The 22,768-nt window shown below is 36.6% G+C and overlaps 1 protein-coding gene across 1 annotated transcript in view; it reads right to left on the bottom strand.

Moving 5' to 3' along the window:
* CDKL5 (cyclin dependent kinase like 5) overlaps nt 1-22,768 on the bottom strand; it is a 121,637-nt gene that overhangs the window by 9,388 nt on the left and 89,481 nt on the right. The window contains exons 10-15 of the mRNA XM_065741363.1: nt 20,296-20,376; nt 15,220-15,380; nt 12,386-13,412; nt 9,312-9,413; nt 8,945-9,050; nt 7,044-7,167 (exon numbers count right to left, since the gene is read on the bottom strand). Of these exons, the coding sequence (XP_065597435.1) occupies nt 7,044-7,167; nt 8,945-9,050; nt 9,312-9,413; nt 12,386-13,412; nt 15,220-15,380; nt 20,296-20,376 (1,601 nt within the window). The remainder of the gene's footprint in view (nt 1-7,043; nt 7,168-8,944; nt 9,051-9,311; nt 9,414-12,385; nt 13,413-15,219; nt 15,381-20,295; nt 20,377-22,768) is intronic.

Raw genomic sequence — 22,768 nt, 5'->3', positions numbered from 1 at the left:
AAGGGAAGTTTCACAGAGATAGCAAGAACAGCCTACATGAAAAGAGTCAGAGACTTCCAAGTCTTTAGTATGTTAAAAAACAGCTAAACCAACTTCAAAATTTCTAGTTTCTTTGGTTGCAGTGCACAGGTACCTATCCAGGAAGAAATTACACATTACTCAATGGATCTTTAAAGCTGAGGGCAAAGACATAACAAGCAGGTACACGATGAGGCTACAGAACCCATATTATAAATAAGGCACTGATTTTAATAATGAGAATTACTAACCACCAGAAGTAACTCTTTAGTGAGGTAAATTTGGCATCGTTTTGATCATTTTTGAAATCTGACATTTCAAATTAGGACTGCTTAAACTTCTGCTGGGCTCACTACTGGGCTTCGACCCCAGAGAACGATGACATTTAATGGCAACTAGCACAGTGGACGTCAGACTTGGTGCTCTAATAGCCCTTTTTAGCCTTGAGGTGCATGAAAACAAAAAAGAAATTATTCTGCTGCCTTGCTGCAAAGCATGATGGACAGCCACACTTCTCAGGGCTCTGTATGACGAGGGAAAGCAGCTTTTCTTGGAGCAACTGTAATGTAGCAATACTTTGCTGTCTGCTATAGTTATCTTTGAGTTCTAAATCTGGCTTCAAGCACTACACTGCAAGCTGGTGATTCAGCTGCTACTACATGCCAAGCTGACATTTTTTTCCAAGCAAATGGGAAACACATAATTGGAGCGGGAATGACTAGAGATGCCTCCCTTATTGATAAAAGCATCTTCACTCTCAAACAGGGTTTGATTAATTCCTCGAATTCTACCCATAAACCACCTCTAAGTCAAAACGCTACCTGGTTCTATTGAAATGCATGCAGTGCTTAAACACTGTAATCAAGTGTAATTACTGAGTAAGATTAATGTGTGTAGAGGAAAGATTTAGAGGCAGAGGAAATGGTGGGAATTTTCCTAATTCAGATTACTGTAGCTTAAATCTAGATCCAAAAAACCATTCAAACATTCAATGTCATAGACAAGATGTGAACATCTGAAATTTGAATGTTGATTTGGGAAAAATTTCTACTTCAGTATATACTTAGTAGGTTATCGCGGTATATTTTAAAGATCCTGCATTGCCAAAGATTCCTGTTTATGTCATGTCCCTGGATTTGGTATCATTGCATAACAGCAGTAAGGTTTGTATTATTCATCTGAAGCATCAAGGAGAAAGCCCAAAAGTAAACACTACTGAAAGCTTTACAGAGTCTGTCAACTCAAGAATGCCTTCACACAGGCAAAAAAAAAACCCTACTGAATTATTTACTAAATGATATTTCTGGGGGGAGTTTCATCTTCCTTAACCTATTAGAAAGCCTAGAGGAAACCAAATGCCCCAAATATCTTGCTTGTACACCCACCCATAGTCATGGGGCTGAGAATTGCCCACGCCTCTCCCCAAAGGAGCTATTGTACATTCACATCTGCAGGCACACCCCAAACCGTGGCCCCAGTGCAAATTTACAACCCAGAGACTATGCTGCCTATTGAAGGACCAGTCTTACATCTGAAGTCTCAGTGTGGTTACTCTGCATTGTCCTGTAACATGTCTTGCTATGGCTATTCTGCTCCAACATCCAGCCTTCAGTGGAAACACTGTATTTTTAAAGGTGAATTTAATCTTCAGAACAAAACTTGGGACAGTTTTTTGCCACACTTTCAGAGAGATTCAGTCAAGTGTAATTCTTTTATTTGGCCCAGTGAATATGGACGTGAAAAGTGCAACCAACAGCAGATAAGTAGACAGAAGTGAAACTCTTTGCCATAGTTCCTTCATTATGACTGCAGTGACCAGACAGTGAAGAAAAGGGGCTGAGAACTCTGCTCATTTTAAATTGCTGCTTACCCAAAAGGCAGTAGTTTTACACCGATGGGTTTATGTCATTAACTCCTATGACTCATATTGCAGCACAGTTGTCTGAAAAAGCACTGACCTTGAAAAGCAACTGCTTCAAAACACATGCTCATTATATGAAGAGAGCAAACATATATAGCATTATAGCAGGAAGTTTCAACACCAGGATTTTGTAATGAGTAAAAATAGAGCAGAACATTTGGATCGATGAGATAAAACACTGGGGTATTTTAGGCATCCCAAAAGATGGTTTTCAGACAACGGATAGTACAGGGAAAAAAAAAAAAAAAAACAACCCAAAACTCTCAGAAAAAAATCTCAGGTATAGTCACACTGCAGTTCTTACAATGTAACTACCAAGTCTTGGTAATTTGAATAAAGCTATGGGACTGGAGAGCAACCACTTAAGTAAGACCAGTCCTGGAGAATAGTCCTCGCTGAATGAACTTGCCCTCAACCAAAAATTTAAAGCAAAATGTGCACTTCTCCATTTTTTACTCTCTTTTTTCACATGCATCTTTTGCATGCTTAGGACACATGATATAGATCACACCGGTTATTCTAGTCAGATATACTTGGAAAAAGACATAGAAACAAGAGAAATGCTTTGACTACCACTAGCACTAGCATTTATTGCCCTTTGGGCGGGAAAGGCATCCAACCTTGTACAGGCACACAAAGGTGTAGCAGCAAACATGCATGGGGCAGGCAAGCTGCTGTGCTTTAATATAAACTTAAAAAAACAAGTATGAAGCATGCTGCATTCATGCTGCCACAGACACACTCACACCACACACAGCTCTTTTCTGGAAGCAATTCCTCATGCTTCAGTTTAAGTTATTCTTCATTAACCTTAATCTGAGCAGGGAGCTACGTTAGAAATCCTCTAACTGCCACAAAACTACTCCCTTTAGAGAACTGCTCACAATTACATGAGTAAGATCTTGGTCTAATGGAGGAGTTACTGAAATGCCTGAAGTTTTCTTCAAAAGAAAAGTGAACCAACAGAATAAATACTGCTGGCAGTTGTACAGTTACCATAAATGAAAGCAAGATGAGACCTGAGAAGCATCTCCAATACATAGTTTACCTAAGACATCAAGCTCACAAACTGAAGCCCATATAGTAAGACTTCTTGATGTAAAAGTCTGGCACTGAAAGCTTGAAAAGCAATGTCCAGATCTGATCTCTGATAAGAGTAACTTTTATTTATTTATTTATTTATTTATTTATTTATTTCATGAGAAAAGGCAGGATTTATTAGTTGGAATAAAACCCAGATCTACCATCTTATGTACAGAATACAATGCAGGAAAAAAAGTGGAAGCACTTGGTTTCCTAAACTTGTAGTTCACCAGGCTTATTTCTCAGACAGAATATCGATGACTACAAATTGTGGAAGGCTTCTCTGCATGTAACATTACATTTCATTACCCAGTTTTAGTCCAAAACAAAACTCATTGATGACTAGGGAAGGGACAGGGAAAAGGCAGTGTTTAGTAGAAGAAAGCCTACATGCACTGGCAGGGAGGCTGAGATGCAGCCAAACAGATGAAAAAAGCAAACAGGGCAGATGATAATGCATATGCCATAGTCTTGGAAAGGAAATGTCAGAGGGAAAGTGATACCATTTGGAAGGTGAACATCTCCAGGCTACGCCGAGCAGATTCCTAAAGCCTCCACCCACACCAGTGTAACACACTGTTGATTTTTAAACTTACAATCTACACAGTTGGATTTTTTTAATATTTTTAGACAAATTCTAGGTATTTGTAAATGAACTGGAGCGAATTCGCAATGCATGAACAGTCATACTGCAGACAGCTGAACAAGCTTTCAACTGCCTTGTTCAGGTATCATAATATTCTAGTTTCAGGGAACTCACTGCAACTGTATTTTCACACAGACACTGAAACGGGTTAAATTAAAAGCCAGTTATCAAAGCCAGCTGGATCACATTCATAATGTATATAATATTTTGGATAACATATATAATGTTTTGGAGTTCTGAAGACTAACAATAGACAAGAGTAAGCCTCTGACACTTCTAGGACTAGGATGTTCCTCTCCCTGTTCTTGAATCACAGAGTGTTTGTGTGCTTATCTGTACACATCTAGAAAATAATACATGTAATCCTCATTATTATTTTTGCAGGCAGATATGACATATTCTAGAAGTTTGTCACATAAAAAACAAGCTTTAATGGACAAAAAAGATCTATGCAAAAAAGCTTTCCAAGAGTTTCCAAATATCTTGTAAGCAATCGAGCTTTTCCAGTGTGATATGTGATACTGTGAGTTGGAGTTCATTCCAAAGAGATGTTCAGAGTGATAATAATGCAAAGCTAAGGGTAACACATGTCAGCATTTTGGCACACTAGCAGAACAAGGTTAAGTATCTTGCCTATTACCTACTAGTTTTGCCCAGCTCGAGACAAAGCTTGTACAGCTTGAAAGAGAATTAAACAACTATGCTTGTTTCTAAAGATGAAACAGTAAGCAAGCTCAAGGTCATTCAGGGGAAACTAAACTCAAGCAAAAAATTTTTCTAGAAAGGTGTAAAATATATCATTTTTTCCCCCAAATCAGGTTCTTAGAAGTTCTGAAATAGTTTAGTAATATAATAGCAAAATAGTAATTTAATAGTAAAACCTGATCACAAAAGTAGAGTTTATAACATCTTTATTTTAAAGAGGCAGGACAGTGAGGACAGAGTGAAGAAATGCACACAAAGACAAGGGAACATTTGTGACAATTCAGTCTAGCAAACATTCACAAAATCTTTGACAGAAGAAAGGTAACACAGAGCAATAGTATGAGAGGAGCAATATTTTACAGCAGTGGCAAGTCCAAGTGGAATACATGTCACTCATAATTTGAGATGAATTGTCACGTACCAGTTACGTATGTCTGTCAGACATCGAATATTTAATTCATCATAAAATTGATGTAAGCAAAGTCACAATCCATTAGAGCTTTCAACATATTCATAAGCATTTGCACAACTTCTATACAGAGAATTCAGTAGAGGAACACAGACTCTACATCACTCAGGAATCTGCATTTACGGCACAGAACAATTTTTCAACATTAGACCATTGCCAGGACAGCTTGCACAGAGTCACAGGTAGAGCTGGGCAGGAAACATTTCAGGAAAACCAGGAGCAGGAAAAGCAAAGAGAAAGAGGAATGCATGCCAAAGTTTACTCGATGCTGAGGGCACTGCCGTTCTTTCCACTCCACGAGACAGAATGATTATTCTGTGGGTTTTTCTCTCAAAGGAGCTGTTCCACTTTGTGGAAATATTTGAGCATGTTAAACAGAGCAAGGACATAAATCTAACCCTCTCAAAAGTTAATCAAGGGTCTTTTTCACTAGGCTATACTCTGCATCTCTGTGGCCCTTTCATTATTTCAACAAGATGAAATTTCTGAAGGAGAATATATTTAGGGTAAAAAGAGAATGTGCTTTAACTTCTGGCTCAGGGCATTCACTCATTAGATCCAAGATCTCGGTTCAAGTCTCTGGTTTAAATAACAACTGCAGTTGAGCTCTTCACGTGCCAAAAAAATAATGCTGACCCTAGAATACTCATTATTTTGAGTATTTCTCTGGTTTTGACTGGCAATTACATCCTGCAGCTGAGGAACCTTCCCAAAAATTTTCACTTGATATTAGTCTGATCCTTTGAAGTTTTGATTTTGGTAATTTGTAATTGTAAGGAAAATAAATAGTTGGACAAAACATTCCCAACCAGCTCTAATAATATATGCTATTATTTCAGTTTACAGTTGAAATAACATTACATGTTCCTTTGTAACAGCCACATAATAAAAGGTAATATATTACTGAATGACACATAAAAGAAAACAAGATTCCAATTGTCTTGTTGTATGCAAGATTCAAATGTGAAGGTCAAGAAAAGATGTAAAAAACTTCGACAGTGGAAAGAGACCTTATTTAGCCACATAAATTACAATGTAAGTACCACCTTTTTATATAAATGACCAGATCCCCAAACTAACTTTCACAAAACTGATGTAGGTGGAGCTACTGAAGGACGGGAAGCAGATTCTAGAGAATCAAAGCAGGTGACGAGTGTTCTGGAGCAAACATCTTCTGATGCTGACAAGGGTGTAAAACCTGAACAAAAGCTGAAATACCATTTGTTTGTGTCCCTCCTCCTTTCTTTGTTAAGCGGATAATTCACAGGTTGTTCACATGAAAATACAATGTGTTAACAAACCACCGAAACAGTTTTTTAGCTAGCGTAATTTTATCCCACTTTCAGAGAGCAGTATTTCAGATAACGGTACAAAGTACACTTGAGTCATGAGAATGCATACAGTCCATTCCTTCCAAAAATCCTTTGAAACCATTTGCTTATTTTTATTCACTGTGCTTTATTGTGATCGAACAAAGTAGAACATTAAGACTACTTTAGAACTACATTAGAGCCATACAGCTCTCACAGTAAGAAAATTAAGATGTTTCTCTTTAAGTCCTGCAAAGCTACGCATATGCTGCCATTCTATTAGCATAATTAGAGTTAATTGCTCTATGTTATATAACAGAGTCACGTGATACTTTTAAATCTTTTAAAATCAATATACACCACTAAGATGTTGCTTTAGCCATTTTCCCATAGAATGTACTCAATTCCTTCTGTGATGTACGAACAAAGAAAGTAGCAGTCCCCACTGCAGGGTGAATATTATATTCTTCATTAAAACAGTCCTACTTTTTATATGGAAGCATGCATTTTGATATATATATATATATGTTTTTTATATTTGTCAGACAATTCATGCTTCTAGAAGCCACAGACAAAGCTATGGGTTTTCTATAGGCACACAAACACTTTGAATCATCTTTAACCAAAGACTGATCATGTGAAAAAAAACACAAGAAATATCAGACAAAAGAGCAGCATTTCTAATGCATTCAGTGTGATGAAGTATTCCTTGTTGCTCAAAAGGGGACAGGAAGCATGCAGTGTCACATCAGTACAGTCGGAGGGAGCAATAAAGCATGAATATACAATAGCAAACTTTGAAAAAAAATCTTGTAGGTTATCTTTGTCATCTTAAAAATCCTTTTTTTTTTTCCTGCCATTCTCTACACATCTGTGTAAATAACAACTCACCAGGTATCAAAGGTGGTTTGTCTCTTTGAGTGGTTTGCCACCGTGCTGCTGTCTGCTGGTAACACAGAGGCTCTGTTTGACACATTGTTTTCTATGTATGTGCTCTCTGGACGTGGAGATGGAACTGAACAGAGAAATAGCAAACACTGTATACCGAGCATGGCCAAAAATCACATCTTTGAGTTGTCTGATTCCTCTCTACCTCTTCTACAAAAACTCGTGAAGTGACAGTTGCACTTTAGGTAAGACACAGCGAAAAGTACTTCTTATTTTTGACAGTTCGGAAAGCCCTTGTTTTGTAATAATTGCAAGATAATATTGTAAAATGATGGCATCATTAGAACTTGGGTAAGTTGTTCTAAAGATCATCTAAAGATGCCTGCAAATGTGACTGATAGTTAAAAACAGGAAAGAGAACAGAAGGCTGGAATACTGTTATGAAAGACACAAAATACTATGGCTTACTCTTTGTCTTCACTCCAGCCTTAGATACAAAATGAAACAGTGATCTTGAAATAAATTACTTTAGATTTAATGTAACTAAGAGTAAGAGAATACTTATTAAAAATGAAGGGATCAAAATCAAGTATGCTTTCTAAACAAAAATGCTGTACTTTTGAAAGTAGTTTATACACACCTAAAATAAAAATCCACTATCAGAATTATAAATATTAACAGAAATATATGCACTGGATTAAAACCAATCAGACACTAGCTGCAACACTACTGTACTATCATGCTATTTTGTCAAAACTGAATTGTTATTTTTTGATTAAGTTGTAGTACAAAACCAGTAAGCTCTCTATGAAGTCAATACTTAAGAATAAAAATGGATTTACAGCCTTTCAGAGTAACTTTCAGTAACTTTTATCAATGGATAATTCGAATATAATACCACTTTCCCAATGATACAGTTAAGTCTTTGTATTAAAGTTGTGTCCTACATGAAGTCAGAGAATTGCAATGGGACACTGACAAGGATTGTCAGATCTGAACATGGCTAAAGCAGGTCATCTGCCAGCTGATCAACCTGAAGAGGATCAGAGGGAGACTGGTAACTCTACTTATGGTTATTAGGTGACTCATAATCAAATTTTAGCTGATTGTGACTACTTAAGGTTCAAGGGAGCCCTACAAGCCTCCTAATATTTGTAGGACAGTAATTAGCTTGTCATCCTTGTCCTCTTCAAAAGGATTACCCAGGTTTAGCCATGAGACAGCTGCTCACAAATCACTGTCTTTTTTGTACTGTACCAGAACAAAATCTATTTGTGTGTCCACATACATGCATATCCACACACACACACACACACATATATATACACTTATGTACATGAACATGCTCCTGCTTTATTATTTATTCTCAGCTGGGCTTTTACTTGCAGGAAACCCTCAACTTTAGTAAACCTGCACGGAAGATACAAATATAAGCTTCAGTGAATGAATAAATAGCACTGGAAGATCCATGTACCATATTATCTATGACAGATCAGTGTGTCAATGTGTTACAAATACAAAGGTGTTTAGATTTAATATTAGTAAGAATTTAAAATATGAATTGATGTTTAAAAAAATAATGAATTGTTTAGCAATTTTCATTTATTTTGTTCAACTTTCCCTAATAAATTATCTTCTGGTTTACAAAGAACTACACTGAATACTTTTCAATGTGAGTTACTGTTCTCAAATATGCAAAAGTACCTTTTGCACAAATTGAATATTCATGTCATTACTACATACAACTGTGTGGGTCACCCCAGTATCTGCAAGTGTTGTAACAATTTTTTTTCCACTTGTTTTTAAAAAAAATCACTTTAGTTCTTTGTACCATCTCGCACTACTTCATCTATATTCCATGCCAAAATTCTTGTTTACGTTTTAAAGATGCACCAGAAAATTACCTCTGTAAAAACTGCCAACTCTTCTTGGAACAGGGTCATTATACATAATTCTATTTTCCTTAGTAGATGCTCCATCTTCTGTGTGTGGATCATGATATGCTCCACCCTAAACAAAAGAACAGTCAGCTATTTACAATGAAAGGTTATAAGCTGATTTGCAGTGTTTTTAGCCAACATAAGTAAGCAATAAACTCTGAACTTTACTGCAGACAGTTTTCATTTCATGCTATGAATAACTGTCAATCTCCAACCACAAACCCCATACCAATAATTATTTAGTTTTTCTGTTTGTTCACTTTTTCAAAAATGGCATTAATAAAATTTTGCCTCTTAATTTTAATTTTAAGGACTTTAGCATGATCCAGACCTCAGATTTTCGCCGTGAATGAAATGCAGCTGTAACATCTCTGGAGGAATCTTTTACTGGAGGTCTTGTTAAATTTGTTTCTGATGGAATCTGGTCACTCTGCTAATGGCAAATTTTAAAAAATAAACAAGAAATGCATGTAATTTGTGATTATTGCAACACCAAAGCACTATCTCTTAACAGCTGTTATACACTAGTACCTACAGGAACCAATAGTCACAAAGTCTAAAAACTAAGAGGCAGTCCTGAAAGTAAGAAATGAGTAAGCTGAGTAGGTAAGTCAGACAGGATAGTAAAAGTACATCACCATCTCTAATTAATCTGTGTTTCTGAATAAAAACTTCCTAGAAGGTTCATCAAGCAGAAACTGAAGCATGCCCTCAGAAACCACCACATGCATGGAACTGGCCACTAAATGTGACTTAATCCCTTTCTTAAATGAAGCAGAAGCTGCACTTCTTTCTGCAGTAAGGACCAGACAAAAATCGATATTCTAAGACTCGTAGGAAACTGTAGCAAATCCCCTGATTGAATTTGGATCTAGAACATCCAAGAAGGATGAGACTTCAAAAAAAAAAAAAAAACAACCCCCAAAACAACCTACAACTGAAAACTGGGATTTCAAATCACTGAGCGATTTCCATAATTTGTTTTGCCTTTCATTAATACAGACCTGACTTCACTACCATCAATAAAATAACCCTAAAAACTGTGACAAGATGAGAAATGAAACAAAAACAATGGTTTAAATCACAGACTGCTTCAGTAAAATATGAGTTTGATAAATTTGATTAAATTATGACTTAAGGTACGTTTTGTTGGTTAGCAGTTAAGCTATAAATATGAGAAAATAACAGCAACTTATACTTGATTTCATTCTGCCTAACCCTTTGTGTACATTTAACTAAAAGAACCCTTAAGAAAATAGCATTGTAACTGAGACTTGAAAAGCCTAAAAAGTAACATCAAATGGAAGTAAACCCAGCAAACAAAGAATGATTTTCTTCAATATGACTTGGTTTTGGCTCAATAGAATCTAAAAACAGGGAAGTGAGGACATTTCACAAAATATGAGCACAAGAGAGAGAGACAATAGTAGCAAAGAAAACCAGTAGAACTGAATGGGAAAATTTAACAGGAAAATAATAAAGATTCTTTGACAACCTTTACATTATTTCTGAAGTTTTGAGTTCACTATGGCTGAAAGAAGTGAAATTTTCTCATTTTTAATACAGAGTGTGGCAAGAAAATGGTATAGGAAAGAATCAAAGAATGGCTTTTGTAAAAATGCCTGAGCCATACAAATACTGTTATTTTAATTCTTATTTGTTATCGAAAATAGTGAAAACGAAGAAAAACAGATGAAAATGCTTTGCAAATGTACAGACTTGCCATATATTTCAGAAGAGTATTTTTCCCTTCAGGCTTCTGCTGGTTGAGATATGGCTTTAAAACAATGAATTTAAGGCTTACATTTAAAAACTTAATACTGACCAGAAAAGATAAAGGTGATTTCTTCACAAATGATTAGACATTCCAAAGCAAACCACAAAAAACAAAACTATAAGTATTAGGATGTGTAACAAGTTTTTCAAGTGGTTGGCAAAAGACAAAGAATGATCTGACAATATGAAATAAAATTAAATTAGTTATCAATTTCATATCTGCTACATAATTCAGATAAAGATCCTAATACTAAAGAATACAAGGTAGCATAAGCTTTTACTATCAAAACATCAAATGTTGTTATTACTGCCCTTGAACAAAAATATTTTGAAGGACAAATAACATTTAACATGACTGAAATGAGAGAGAGAAAAAAAAGACTACGCATAAAAAATAAAATCTCATTTTGAAGCAGAGCTTCTGTAATTCCTTCTAAGTAGCTATTTTTCTTTAAATTCTCTTTTTTTATTGGATTTTTTCTTCTTACAATGAATAATTCACATAATTCTGAATGGAAGAGACACACTAAGTACAAAATCAATGTATTAGTAATGTGTTTTTAAGTAAATACAAAAAAATGCCTCATCTGTGCTTTCTTCTACTTAAGAGCCATCCAGCATATGAAAACCTCTTTTTTTCTTTATGCACACCATAAGTCCACTATGTGTATTTATTACGTAAACTAAAGAGACAGAGGTCTTTTTTAGTCTTTTTCAGTAAAGCATACTTTTTAGGCTTTCAATAATATATGTAGCTCTGACTTCCTGCAGTTTGTCAACAAATCTGAACAAGAATTTGTCTTCGACACATACATATCAAAAACTGTATAAAAAAAAAAACCCACTAATTTTATTTACTTTTATCTTTTGGATAAATGGCATAGCAATCTAAGGATATGAGGACATTCATCTTGTGCAAAACCTTAAAAAATTATTAACTATTTTATTAGGAAAGTAAATTGACACCAAAACTGTCCCTTTCTCCACACTAATGAAATAATGCTCATAACAAAATATCACTAAGTAATGACACTGATCACTATAGCAGTGCTAAGGAGTCAGTTCACTGATGGCTACTCCTAGAAAAAATCTCTAGCCTGTCCCAGTTATTAATCATATTGATCAGGAGGAATATTGCAGTTTTTTACATCCCTCTCACAAATTATGACATTACGTTAATAATGTCACGCTATAAACAAGTGAAAAAGCTCACTTCACAAGTTAGGATTGCTATTCAAAACAGAAAGACATACTAGGAAAGTTAAATAAAAACACAAATGAGAAGGTTCATTAAGGAAAACCAAAACAGTAAAAATGACATCAGAGAACATAACAGACTAGGAACTACAAATTAAACGTAAACTACACAGACATTTTTTCTGTTCTCACATTTCAGTACACGATAAAAATAGTTTTCAAAGTCCAATCATTATCAGTTTAAACATGGTCTCATTTTCTACTCCAACTAATTAACCTTTTTTTTTTTTTTGGTCTCACATTCCTTGTCTTACAACACCAAAGAATAACTAAGCAAACAAACAAATAAAAGAGAGAAAGCGGGACACTGTCCCCACATGAAATAAGGAGAGGAAGGAAAGTCTTCCGTAACAGGTGATATTTTGAACTAACCCTATTAGTATCTTCTGTACAGTCTTCTCGTGAAGAGCCAACAGACCTTGTGAGTGACTTATGCTGCACCTGTGGAGATAACAGTTGCAGGCTGTTTGCTCTGGCTGCCATCCCTTGCCCTACGCTTAAGCCACCCTCTGAGCCCTTTGACCTCACTCTGTCCCGGCTCACATACATAGAGTGTCTATGAGGGCGCTGTTGTGAAGAGAAAGGACTGGTATAACCTAGGCCATAGGAAAAAGATTCATGTGGAGCAGAGAGCGAGTGGGAATGGCTTCCATCCATGTGATCTGGCAGTTTTAATTCCTCCATTGTTTTGGAGTGTCTGGTTGAAGGTCTTCGGGTGTCCAGGGTACCCTCGCTGCGGTTATTCCTCCCAGACGGGCTGAGCAAAGTTCTGTTATCGCCATGGCGGGGAGCGGTCGGACTGGTGGGAGAGTTCAGGTCCATACAGCTGGATGGAAAATAGCGACTGCTGTTCGGTTCTGCAGCTTGAGCCCTGGCCTCAGACAGGTTGCCCACGGACTTTGAGTCTGTCAGAACCCCATGGCTCTTTGACTTTGTCCTATACGAAGGACTCTTAGAAGACTGTGGAATGGTATCAATATAGCTGTGGCGACTATGCTTGTCACCGGGCTGCAGCGTCCCAGTTTTGCTTTGAGACGTTTCCATAAATGAGTGCCGGTTCTGCTGAGATCTGGTGTTAGACTTCAGGTACTTTGTGCCTGGGCCATCAGAACTTTTTGGGTCCACATTAAAATCAAATTCTGTTTTTCCCTTCGCTTCCTTTGGACTAAGAAGATGTGGCATGTTATTGTTGGCTAGATCTTTATTGCCAGATCCAGGCTGGTTGCTTGATTTCTTTGCATGCATTGGGCTATGTGCAGCTCCAGAAAGGTTTCCATTTAAAAAGCTTTCATTTGCTGGAAGACCTTCTTCTCTTGGCCCGCCAACCCCTAGTGTCTGTATATCCTTGCTGTTTGATCTGTGGTGTGACTGCAAAGCAGAACTTTTGCTGGCTTGATTTCTACATTAAAATGCATAAAGAAACATTAATATACCAGATCATATATTCATATATTAATATCTTCAACAAAAGTGCACTCATTTTAGATGGGAGTTGCCATTTTGTAACACAAAATTAGCAGTAAGATCAAAAACTTCTGCTCATTGCAGAAACTAAGCATCAGAAGCTCCACTAGAGTAACAGATTTGCAAGCGTCAGAACGTTGTTGTTTTTTATTGGTTACATCCTAAGGGACAAACTCAATTTTGGTTAATGGATTCTGCTAGTGAAAAAAAAAAGAAACAAGAAATATATAAAATGCAATCATAAAAATTTCAACTTTCCAACATATATATTTAAACATTGACCCATTTGTAATATATGCATAATCACTAATCTAAAGCAGTAGCTGTACATCCACGGAAATAATTGTTAAACACATCTGGCATTATCAAAGTTGAAGTGGAACAATCGAATACGTCAGCACTGCCAAAAAGCCTTGTACAATCAATGCTCCAGACTACATAATGTATGTCTGAGGTGGGTGGAGGCAGAAGAGAGAAAACAGAGGCTATTGTGCTGGTCAAAGCCATCCAGATGGACTGATCTCAAGGTTTTGCAGCCTAGTAAGCCCTGTAAACAACAAATCAGGTCTACCACAGGAACACTGACTTTTGCAGGACTCAGGTTTTACAGAATAAAAGCAGTTCTGCTCATGGGCCTGTCTTGGCCCTGAAAAAGTGCAGCTGGGGCAGAGCAGAGCTGTGGCTATGCTTATTAGCCTCCTAAGCTGGCTTAAAGCTCAGGAAATTTCCTTGTTTCTAAATCAATTCTATCATAATCTGACTCAGATATATTACTGAGGGGTAAACTGAGAGCTGACTGTACCGATGAATTTGTTGATCTTGGCAGAAACCATTATCAGATAATGCTAAGGTTTTTTTCATATTTAGGATTTCTGTACTACCCATTTTCAGTGATCTAATGGTACGCTCAATTACAATTTCTAGAAATTAAGCAAGTTCAACACCCATGCAAGTACGCATGTATAGCAACAGCTAAAACATTTTATTAAACATTTCAGAAAACAAGCAGGCTATAGACATTGTGTTCTCACATCTTAAAGTGAGGATTATTTTTTTAATCTCACTGAAAGAACTAAAGAAAAACCTGGCTTGGGTTAAAAGACATTGTAGTTCTCCCTACTTCAGAAGATGACCTTTAGGAAAGTTTCTGTCAAAGGAATATGATGAGTCTCTTTGTACTAAAGTATTTCATCCACCAGTAAACCTGGCTTGTTGGTGTACTAAGATCAGGTGGCACCTCTCAAGCTATGTGGATCCAACAAAGGAGTCAGTGAGCAAATAAATCCTGTTTTGAGTTCAAGTAGATTAGATTCAGTTTGTAACCACAATCGCAGACAAAATTCTCTTTAACCTTACTGTGGAGCATAATCAACACATTTTTCTTCTTCTTGTGTGTGGTGACACCTCCAAATGACAGAGTTCTTACTACTGTTCAGGAAAGGAGCTAACTGTTTTAAGATGAGTAAGTCTAATTATTTTTTCTTTTTCTTTTTTTTTTTAATCCCAAGATGCATTCAGCCTGTTGAATACAGCTAACAAAAAAAATTCAGTTTGAATAGCTGTAATAATAAGATTGTGTCTACCTTCTTTGTTCAGTGAAGCAGCATGGAACAGCACATACATTGAAATGTACTTAAATAATCAAATAACTAGTTTTCTTGAAGATAATATTCTGTTTAAGCACTATTGCAATTTATTGGCACAGAAAATATCAGTGTTAAGGGTCAAAGGACTACGTGTACCTGTTAGATAATGTGTTGCTGTCACCATGGTAAGGCTTTCTTTTTGCTGACCGTGAAGGTGAACTTCCACACCGATCCAAGAGTCTTTGCGTTTGAAATGAAGGATGGTTCAAACATTGCTCTGTCAAGTATCTGTCTGCTGGATCTAACTTCAGTAAGTTCTTTGGAAAACAAATCCCAAAGTTTAAAAGTTAATATCTGTATTTGCATCAACAACAATATAATGAAATAAAGAACATTAATGGGATAGTTTTTTTAATCTTGAGTGTCTGTGATTAGATGCAGGTGCCAGAATAATTTCATACTGCATTAAAATACATATGATAAAAGATGAATGCTTTCAAATATATTAAATTCTACTTAAGAGATGGCAGGCATTTTTCTTGCTTATTATGAAACATACAAGCTATGTATATATATAAAATGAATATAAAAGAACATGTATATATGGTTATAAATTTGTGCTTAATATGTTTAAAATATAAAAAGAGGTAGATGAAAAAATATACATGTTTACCTATATACATATGGATGTTAAAAATACGTGGGTTTTAAACATACTTTCCAGGACATGCTACAGAATATTACTGTTTAAAACAAAAAATATCGAATTATCATTAATATGATGCTACCAATGAAACAGGCTTAACAAACAGAGCAAGCATACAGGAGCAGTATTAAATGTTCAAAAATTCCTTCAAAGTTTGTTATTTTTTAAAAAGATACACAAATATGACTTTTTTATTTCAATAAAGGTTCAAGTCCTTCATGTTTTTAAAGAATCATCTAAACTGTTTACAACATACTCAGAATAACATCTGCCATATAATTCCATCAGATCAGCTGTGACTGAACAAAGTGACTTTCTGACACAGAGAGAACACCTAATCACGAAATCAAAAAACAACTGACTGATTATTTTGTTAACTTTTAATGGTTCCTTGCATAAATAGGACCATATGTAACTCATCTTGGAATATTTGAACATGCTGACGATTTGAATGGCTACTAAATAAAAAGGACAGCTTTTTTAAGGGCTGTAATGGTTGAATAGAGAATAACTATGCATATATATGCATAAGTATGCACAAACACAATGACTATCTGCATATGCATCAATATAATATTCATCCACTTGACCACAAACTGGTTTTCTCTGCACATCAAAACAGAAAAAGTGTTTGGCATTCCTGTGCAGTTCAGTCATATAGTGACAAGCTGTGTACTGAATGATTCATTTCTTCTTTCCTTCCTTTTTTGAGGCACTCATCACTACTGTGACACAAACAGCCCACCTAAGGATGGTCATAAGGCTCACCTCAAGTGCCTTATAAGCTAACTTGCAGAAGACAGAGCACGAGCAAGGAGAACTGAAGTCCATGGGCAATCATAAACTGACTGGAATCACAGAGAAATAATGGAGAAGGCTAATGGCTGGGGCATGGTCACTGATGGGCATGGCTGGCTCCCGAACCTGGGAGGTAGGGAAGAAAAGGAGTGGCACTCTATCTCAACTAGTTCCTAAATTGTACTGAGCTGCAAGATAAGCCGGTGGGGAAGAAGACTGGTACAGATTAACAAGGAGCTTTTCCTGAGACTCCAGGAGAAAAAGAAAATCTACCTGTATGGGAACTTCTGAGTCACAGCATGAACCACTGAATGAGCACCTGAAGGAAAGATCTGGACAGCCCCAGGAGCACAGGTGAAGGAAATTCACCTGCGTGACTGGAAGGGGTGGAGCCAGGCTTCATCACTCTCAGACCTCATTTAAGGGCTGACTGCCACTGAGGAAGGATCTCTTGTTGGAGGTTCCTCCTTTGTGGAGTTTCTTCTCTGTGTGCCTAGATCTTTAGGGATGGGTGAGCACTTACTTTCCTTCTTTTTGTAACACCTCCTTGTTTCTGCTGGTCTCTATTGCCTTTAAAACCCTAGCAGTACCTCCTGTGGAAGAAGGGATGGACAACTCAGAAAGAGTACAAAGAAGTTGTTAGAATGTGCAGGGAGGAAATTAGAAAGGTAAAAGCCCAGCTTGAACTCAACTTGGTAAGTGGGGTAAAAGGGAACAAAAAACTCTTACAAATAGATCAACAGAAAGAGGAGGATCAAGGAGAATCTCTATTCTTTACTGGATGAGGCTGTGAACATGACCACTGAGGATGAGGGAAAGGCTGAGGTTCTCAATGCCTTCTTTATGTCTGTCTTTAAAAGTTATCCTCTGCTCTCTGACCAGGAAGACTCAGCTGGGGAGCAGAATAAACCCCTTATAATTCAAGAGGAAACAGTCAAGAGACCTACTATTCCAACTGGTCCCCCATAAGTCTATGGGGCCAGATGAGATACATCTGGAACTGGCTGAAGTGATAGCTGAGCTGCTTTCCAGCATCTGTCAGTACTCCTGGTTGACTGGTGAGGCTTCAGAAGGCCAGAGGCTTGTCAGTATGACTCCCATCTACAAGAAGAGTTGTAAGGAGGATCCAGGAAACTACAGGCCTGTTAGCCTGACCTTGGTGCCCAGGAGGTTTCAGGAGCAGATTGTCCCACACATGCCATTCGATCTCCCTTGAGACAACTAAGGGATCAGACCTAGCCAGCGTGGGTTTGTGAAGGGCAGGTCCTGCTTGACCAACCTGATCTCCTTCTATGATGTAGTGACCCATCTGGTAGATGAGGGAAAGGTTGTTGATGTAGTCCACCTAGACTTCAGCAAAGCCTTTGACGCTGTCTCCCAGAACGTTCTCCTGCAGAAACTGGCAGCCCGTGGCTTGGACAGGTACACTCTTTGCTGGGTAAGGAACTGTCCAGAGGGTCAGGCCCAGAAAGTGGTAGTGAATGGAGTTAAATCCAGCTGGTGACTGGTCACAAGTGGTGTTCCCCAGGGGTTGGTGTTTAGGACTATCAGGAGATTTCTAGGCTATGTTGGTAGCAATTTTCTAATTTAACTGCTGGAGAGGCAAACCAAACAAGAGTTAGGCTTCACTATACCTGACTTGCTATTCACTTCCAGTGAAGTTTTGGAGGTTAATCTGATTGCAGAAGATAGTTGGAGATATAGCAACCCTGAGAGGTTTATCATTAGGATTCAAATGAAGAGTGAGACAGTTAACCATCAGGGATAGGACACACAACTTTAAGACTGCAGACTTCGACTTCTGTAGGGCAATTCCAAGACAACCTTCTGAAAAATTGCCATCAGAAGACAGGTGTCCAAGAAACTCTGAGAGTGCAGAAACAAAGTATCTCATGGGCATAACACCACAAAACGTCAAACACGGTCAGCTTAACAAAACAGAGCTTTTAAATGAAGAAAAACTCAGAACAGGCAATAGAGGAACTTGAGCCAAGGACAGTATAGAAAGAAAGAACATAAAAGCACTGCTTTGACACGGTGGATGACATTAGGAAGTCTGAAACCTAATGACAGCTAAAACAAGTAAGAAAGATTTACAGATTATTCAGGTATTCTAGCAGCAAATGGGAACTCGGGAAGAAATGTCTGCTAATGAACAAAGGATAATGACAGATTATATGAATAAGCATGAAATAATCAACTTTTCCCAAGTCGTCATATTCAAATTTCCAAGTGCATGCTTGCAAAAGAAGATTTGTAAAGGAAGACAAGAGCAGCAATAGTAAATGAATGGCTCTTAATTAATCTAGTCCAGAAATGCTCCCTAAGTATTGATATATAAAGAACTAGAGGTACACATGTCAGTGTCGGCTGACATAAATTGAGGTGTGTGTTATTGAGTAATCTAGTAATCAGATCTCAGGTCCTTGGGAATGCAGATAACAAGAAACATAGCAACTGTGAATATTTGCTAGAATGCCCAGTGTCTGGAGAAGAGAAAGGCATACAGCAACATATGTAGAGCATTTGCAGCATGCAGCTTAACCACAGGTGTTTTCTGATCTCTTCTTTTAAGTCTTCTGCTCATTCTTGAACAATGTTCCAACTTCTCAACTATGTAATGTTGATCAAACTCGAAATATCCCCTCTAGAGGATCCCTCACCTTTGCAACCTCATAGAGTAACACGGACAAAAAAATTTAAAAGAATTACTTGAATTAAAAAACAACAACAGAACATAATTATTTAGAAATCTGTTTCCTTAACATTTGAAGTTTCATTTTGCAATTTCAACTCTGGTTATCACACCTGAAGAACCCAAAAGACACTGCTATATAACATATAAAATTCATATAAAATGAAAATGAGAGTAACCCCTCAGTATGTGTTATGACGGTCTGAGGAATCATCTTGAAATTACTGTTTGCAACATGTGCTACTACAGCTTGAGTTACAACTAATTATAATGCTGAGGGGAAAAAAGTTTGAGAACTAGAAAATAGAATATAATTATTCTAAATGTGACTTTTGTCATTGTGAATCTCTTTCACCTTACTGTGGCTGAAATAACAGAAGGATTGTAGTACAGCTCATCACAGTGAAGTTTTTACACTGTTCAGCCATTCTGAGGAAAGCCAGCTTTCCGTAGACCACTGCAAGAAATTACATCCCATCTTGGACATGGGGAACTAGCTGGTATGTTCCAAAACAGGACTGAAGAACAACTTAAATCATGTACTTAATAGAGGTGACTGATAACAACTAGATTAAGAACTCAAACAGGTAAAATTTTACTGTACATCTACTGCTTATGTCCTCATGCTCATCCAGTAATTAACAGTAATAACTCAGGTTAATCTAATCTTCAATCACTGTGGATTGATCTAAATTTCTTGCAGGTTGAGAGCTCACCATCCAGTGTTAAGGTGACCTGTACATCCAAATGGTTGTCAGTATACATGCTGACACAAACTATGGCAGTTCTTTTGTCTAGAATATATATTACTTACCAAATCAGTCAATTTCCAACAGATTTTCATGGCGTTTGCAGGGGATATTTTCCTAAGAAACATCAAGCCTGGCTATAGATCATGGTGATATCAAAATATTTCAAGAGGAAATTCACAAGTACTTTTAAAATGAACTCTATTAGGAAAGTCAAATATTTCCATATATGTTACAGACAGATGCATTCGTTTTGTAATAACAAATAAATACATTTTGTTTACCTTCATAAGATCAAGCAAAACACCACTTAAAATTCCCAAGTATCTTCTCTCTAGAGATTGTGGATGATTGACTGCAGGGAACTGTCAAAGTAATACACCATAAAAATATATTGAGAATGCAAACAAGGTACAGATTAATACAACATTTAAAAAATATATAATTTATACAGTGAATAAAAGCATGTAACCTAATGGAAGGCATATGTATTGAATTAGTTCATAATTACAGAAGCATTGAAAACACAATGAAACAAATAACTGCTGATAATGCAATATGAATCTAGTCAAGCAAAGAAAGTATTTTTGATTAGTAGGGCACTCAAGGAACCTCTCTCAAATGATAAGACATGAACTCAGATCTATAAAAGGGTTTGTGGTACTATGATTGACATGAGGTGGGTGTTTTAAAGATTCAGAAATAACGTAAGTAACATCCACCCAAGAAAAGAATTTAGAAATAGGTAATTTTGCTTTTGTGTGAATGTAGTAGTAATTAAATATCAAAGATGAATTGACAATTCCAAAATGTTTAAGTGAAAAAAAAACATCACAAGGAGAGATTGCAGTAAGGCTTGGGATTACTCCTGAGACCATGTTGCAGTATGAAAGAACTGGAAACATCATGAGAAGTAGTGCGTGCTGCTGGAGGACAGCTTTTGTCAACTACAGTCTTGACAAAACTAGATGAAGGCAGTATTTGAAGTTAGCCCTAACCAGCAGGAAAGATTCAAGGAAGAAAAAAGTACAAAGCACAGAATTTCTGTTTTGTGTTGTTTGCTTTGTAAACAAGGCTATAGTCAAATGAAATGAAAAGTCTTTTTCCTTTTAATCAAATGAAAAAAAAATCTGCTCGATATTTCTATGTTGTGATATAATGTCAAGTTCAATGAGCTTAAAAGAAACAGGCATCTGAGATCCAGTTCTAGACAATGGCATGCATGGAGCTGACGTCAAACAAATAGGCAAACTGATTTCAGTGAGGTAACTTCAAATTTAAAAGCTCATCTTATATATTCCAGTGTTTTCAGAATTAGAAATGAAGGCAGGCATTCCAAGATGAGCACACAAAAAATCTTCCATTTTTGCAACCGATGCTTGTTTTTAGAGAAAACTGAGCATTTGAATGCCACAGAAACTTCTGGAAAAATTAAACCAAACAACAGCCAGACAGCAGATTGGTATTAATTACAGTTTATCCAAAACAATGTAGCTGAGATCCACATAGCTTGTTAGCAGTTCCTGGAGTTGTAGTATTTGCTTAATAGTGTTCAAGTGCTTCAGTTTCAGCCTGGTTTAATCTCAGACACATCTTAACTATTGAGTTTTCTAAAAAGCCCTCTAAAGTTAACACATCAGAGCTAGAATACTGACAACAGGGAATATGCACTGGCAATCACGTACCTGAGACATAAAAAGCCATCGTTAAATGTCCAAATGGACTCAAGCCATGCATAAAATATACCCACATAAAATATTGAGTTATACCTAAAATCACTGAAAATGTAAGATAACTACAAAATTTAGGTCAATGATTAAGACAACAGAAAAAAAAACAAAAGAACCTCAACAAATATGAAGATTAAAAAACATTCTATGCAGAAATTTGCTGTAATACAAAAACATACAGCAACTGTATGTTTGGTCTGAACTGTCAATGAACAAGAAGTCTTAAATTACTTTTATTCCTTTACATCCATTTCTGCATTTTGAAAGGATTGTTACAGCCAGGTGCATATTATTTATATGTACCCCTTCCTTAGAGTAAATATTGACTTCAAACTTTATTTAAAGAGTAATCCAGCAGTACAAACATCAACTTCCAAAGATGTGTTTTGTTTGGAAGCAGAATGCATTGTACACTGCAAGTATGCAAATGCTAGACCACTATGAAGTGCAATCTATTGTTTGTATTGGCATTACTTTTCATAAATTACACTACGTGAGCTTTGAAGGAAAATGAAAGAACACGAGTTTGAATGTGTTTGTTTCTAAATAGTCTCTGTATATTTATTTTTACTTTACTTTCTTTTCAAGTGGTTTCTTAATGACTGAAAAGTTTATTTTAATTATTTACTTTTAAGTCCAAGTATGCCTCATTGATCTTAGATAGCAACCTCGGTGAACCAAGCCTTCCATTTTTCCTCCACTAGTTTACATAAAGAAAATAGATATTTCAGGAGGCACTAATTAGTTACAAGCGAAGTATTCTTCTAAATAAAACAAACCCTGTTCTTCAGTCTATCCAAGAGGGTAAAATATATTCAGTATAAATCAGATACAAATCAGACTTCACTTCTGAAATGAATAGAGAAACATCAAAATGCTGAATAAGCACTCAATAATACTCAATAAGCGATTGCCCTTCACTGGATTTGTTCATGTCCTCCATCTTATTTGTAACTGACTCGCAGAACAGTATTACAGCCCTGCATTACCACTCCTGTTTCCATAAAGATACCAGCCCTTAAGTTCC

This window comes from Cyrtonyx montezumae, unplaced genomic scaffold, assembly GCF_038088225.1.
Source record: "Cyrtonyx montezumae isolate F1298 unplaced genomic scaffold, pur_monq_1.0 scaffold_3, whole genome shotgun sequence".
NCBI lineage: Eukaryota > Metazoa > Chordata > Aves > Galliformes > Odontophoridae > Cyrtonyx > Cyrtonyx montezumae.
Note: the sequence above shows the minus strand (reverse complement) of the source record. Positions and strands in the feature narration are given on the sequence as shown.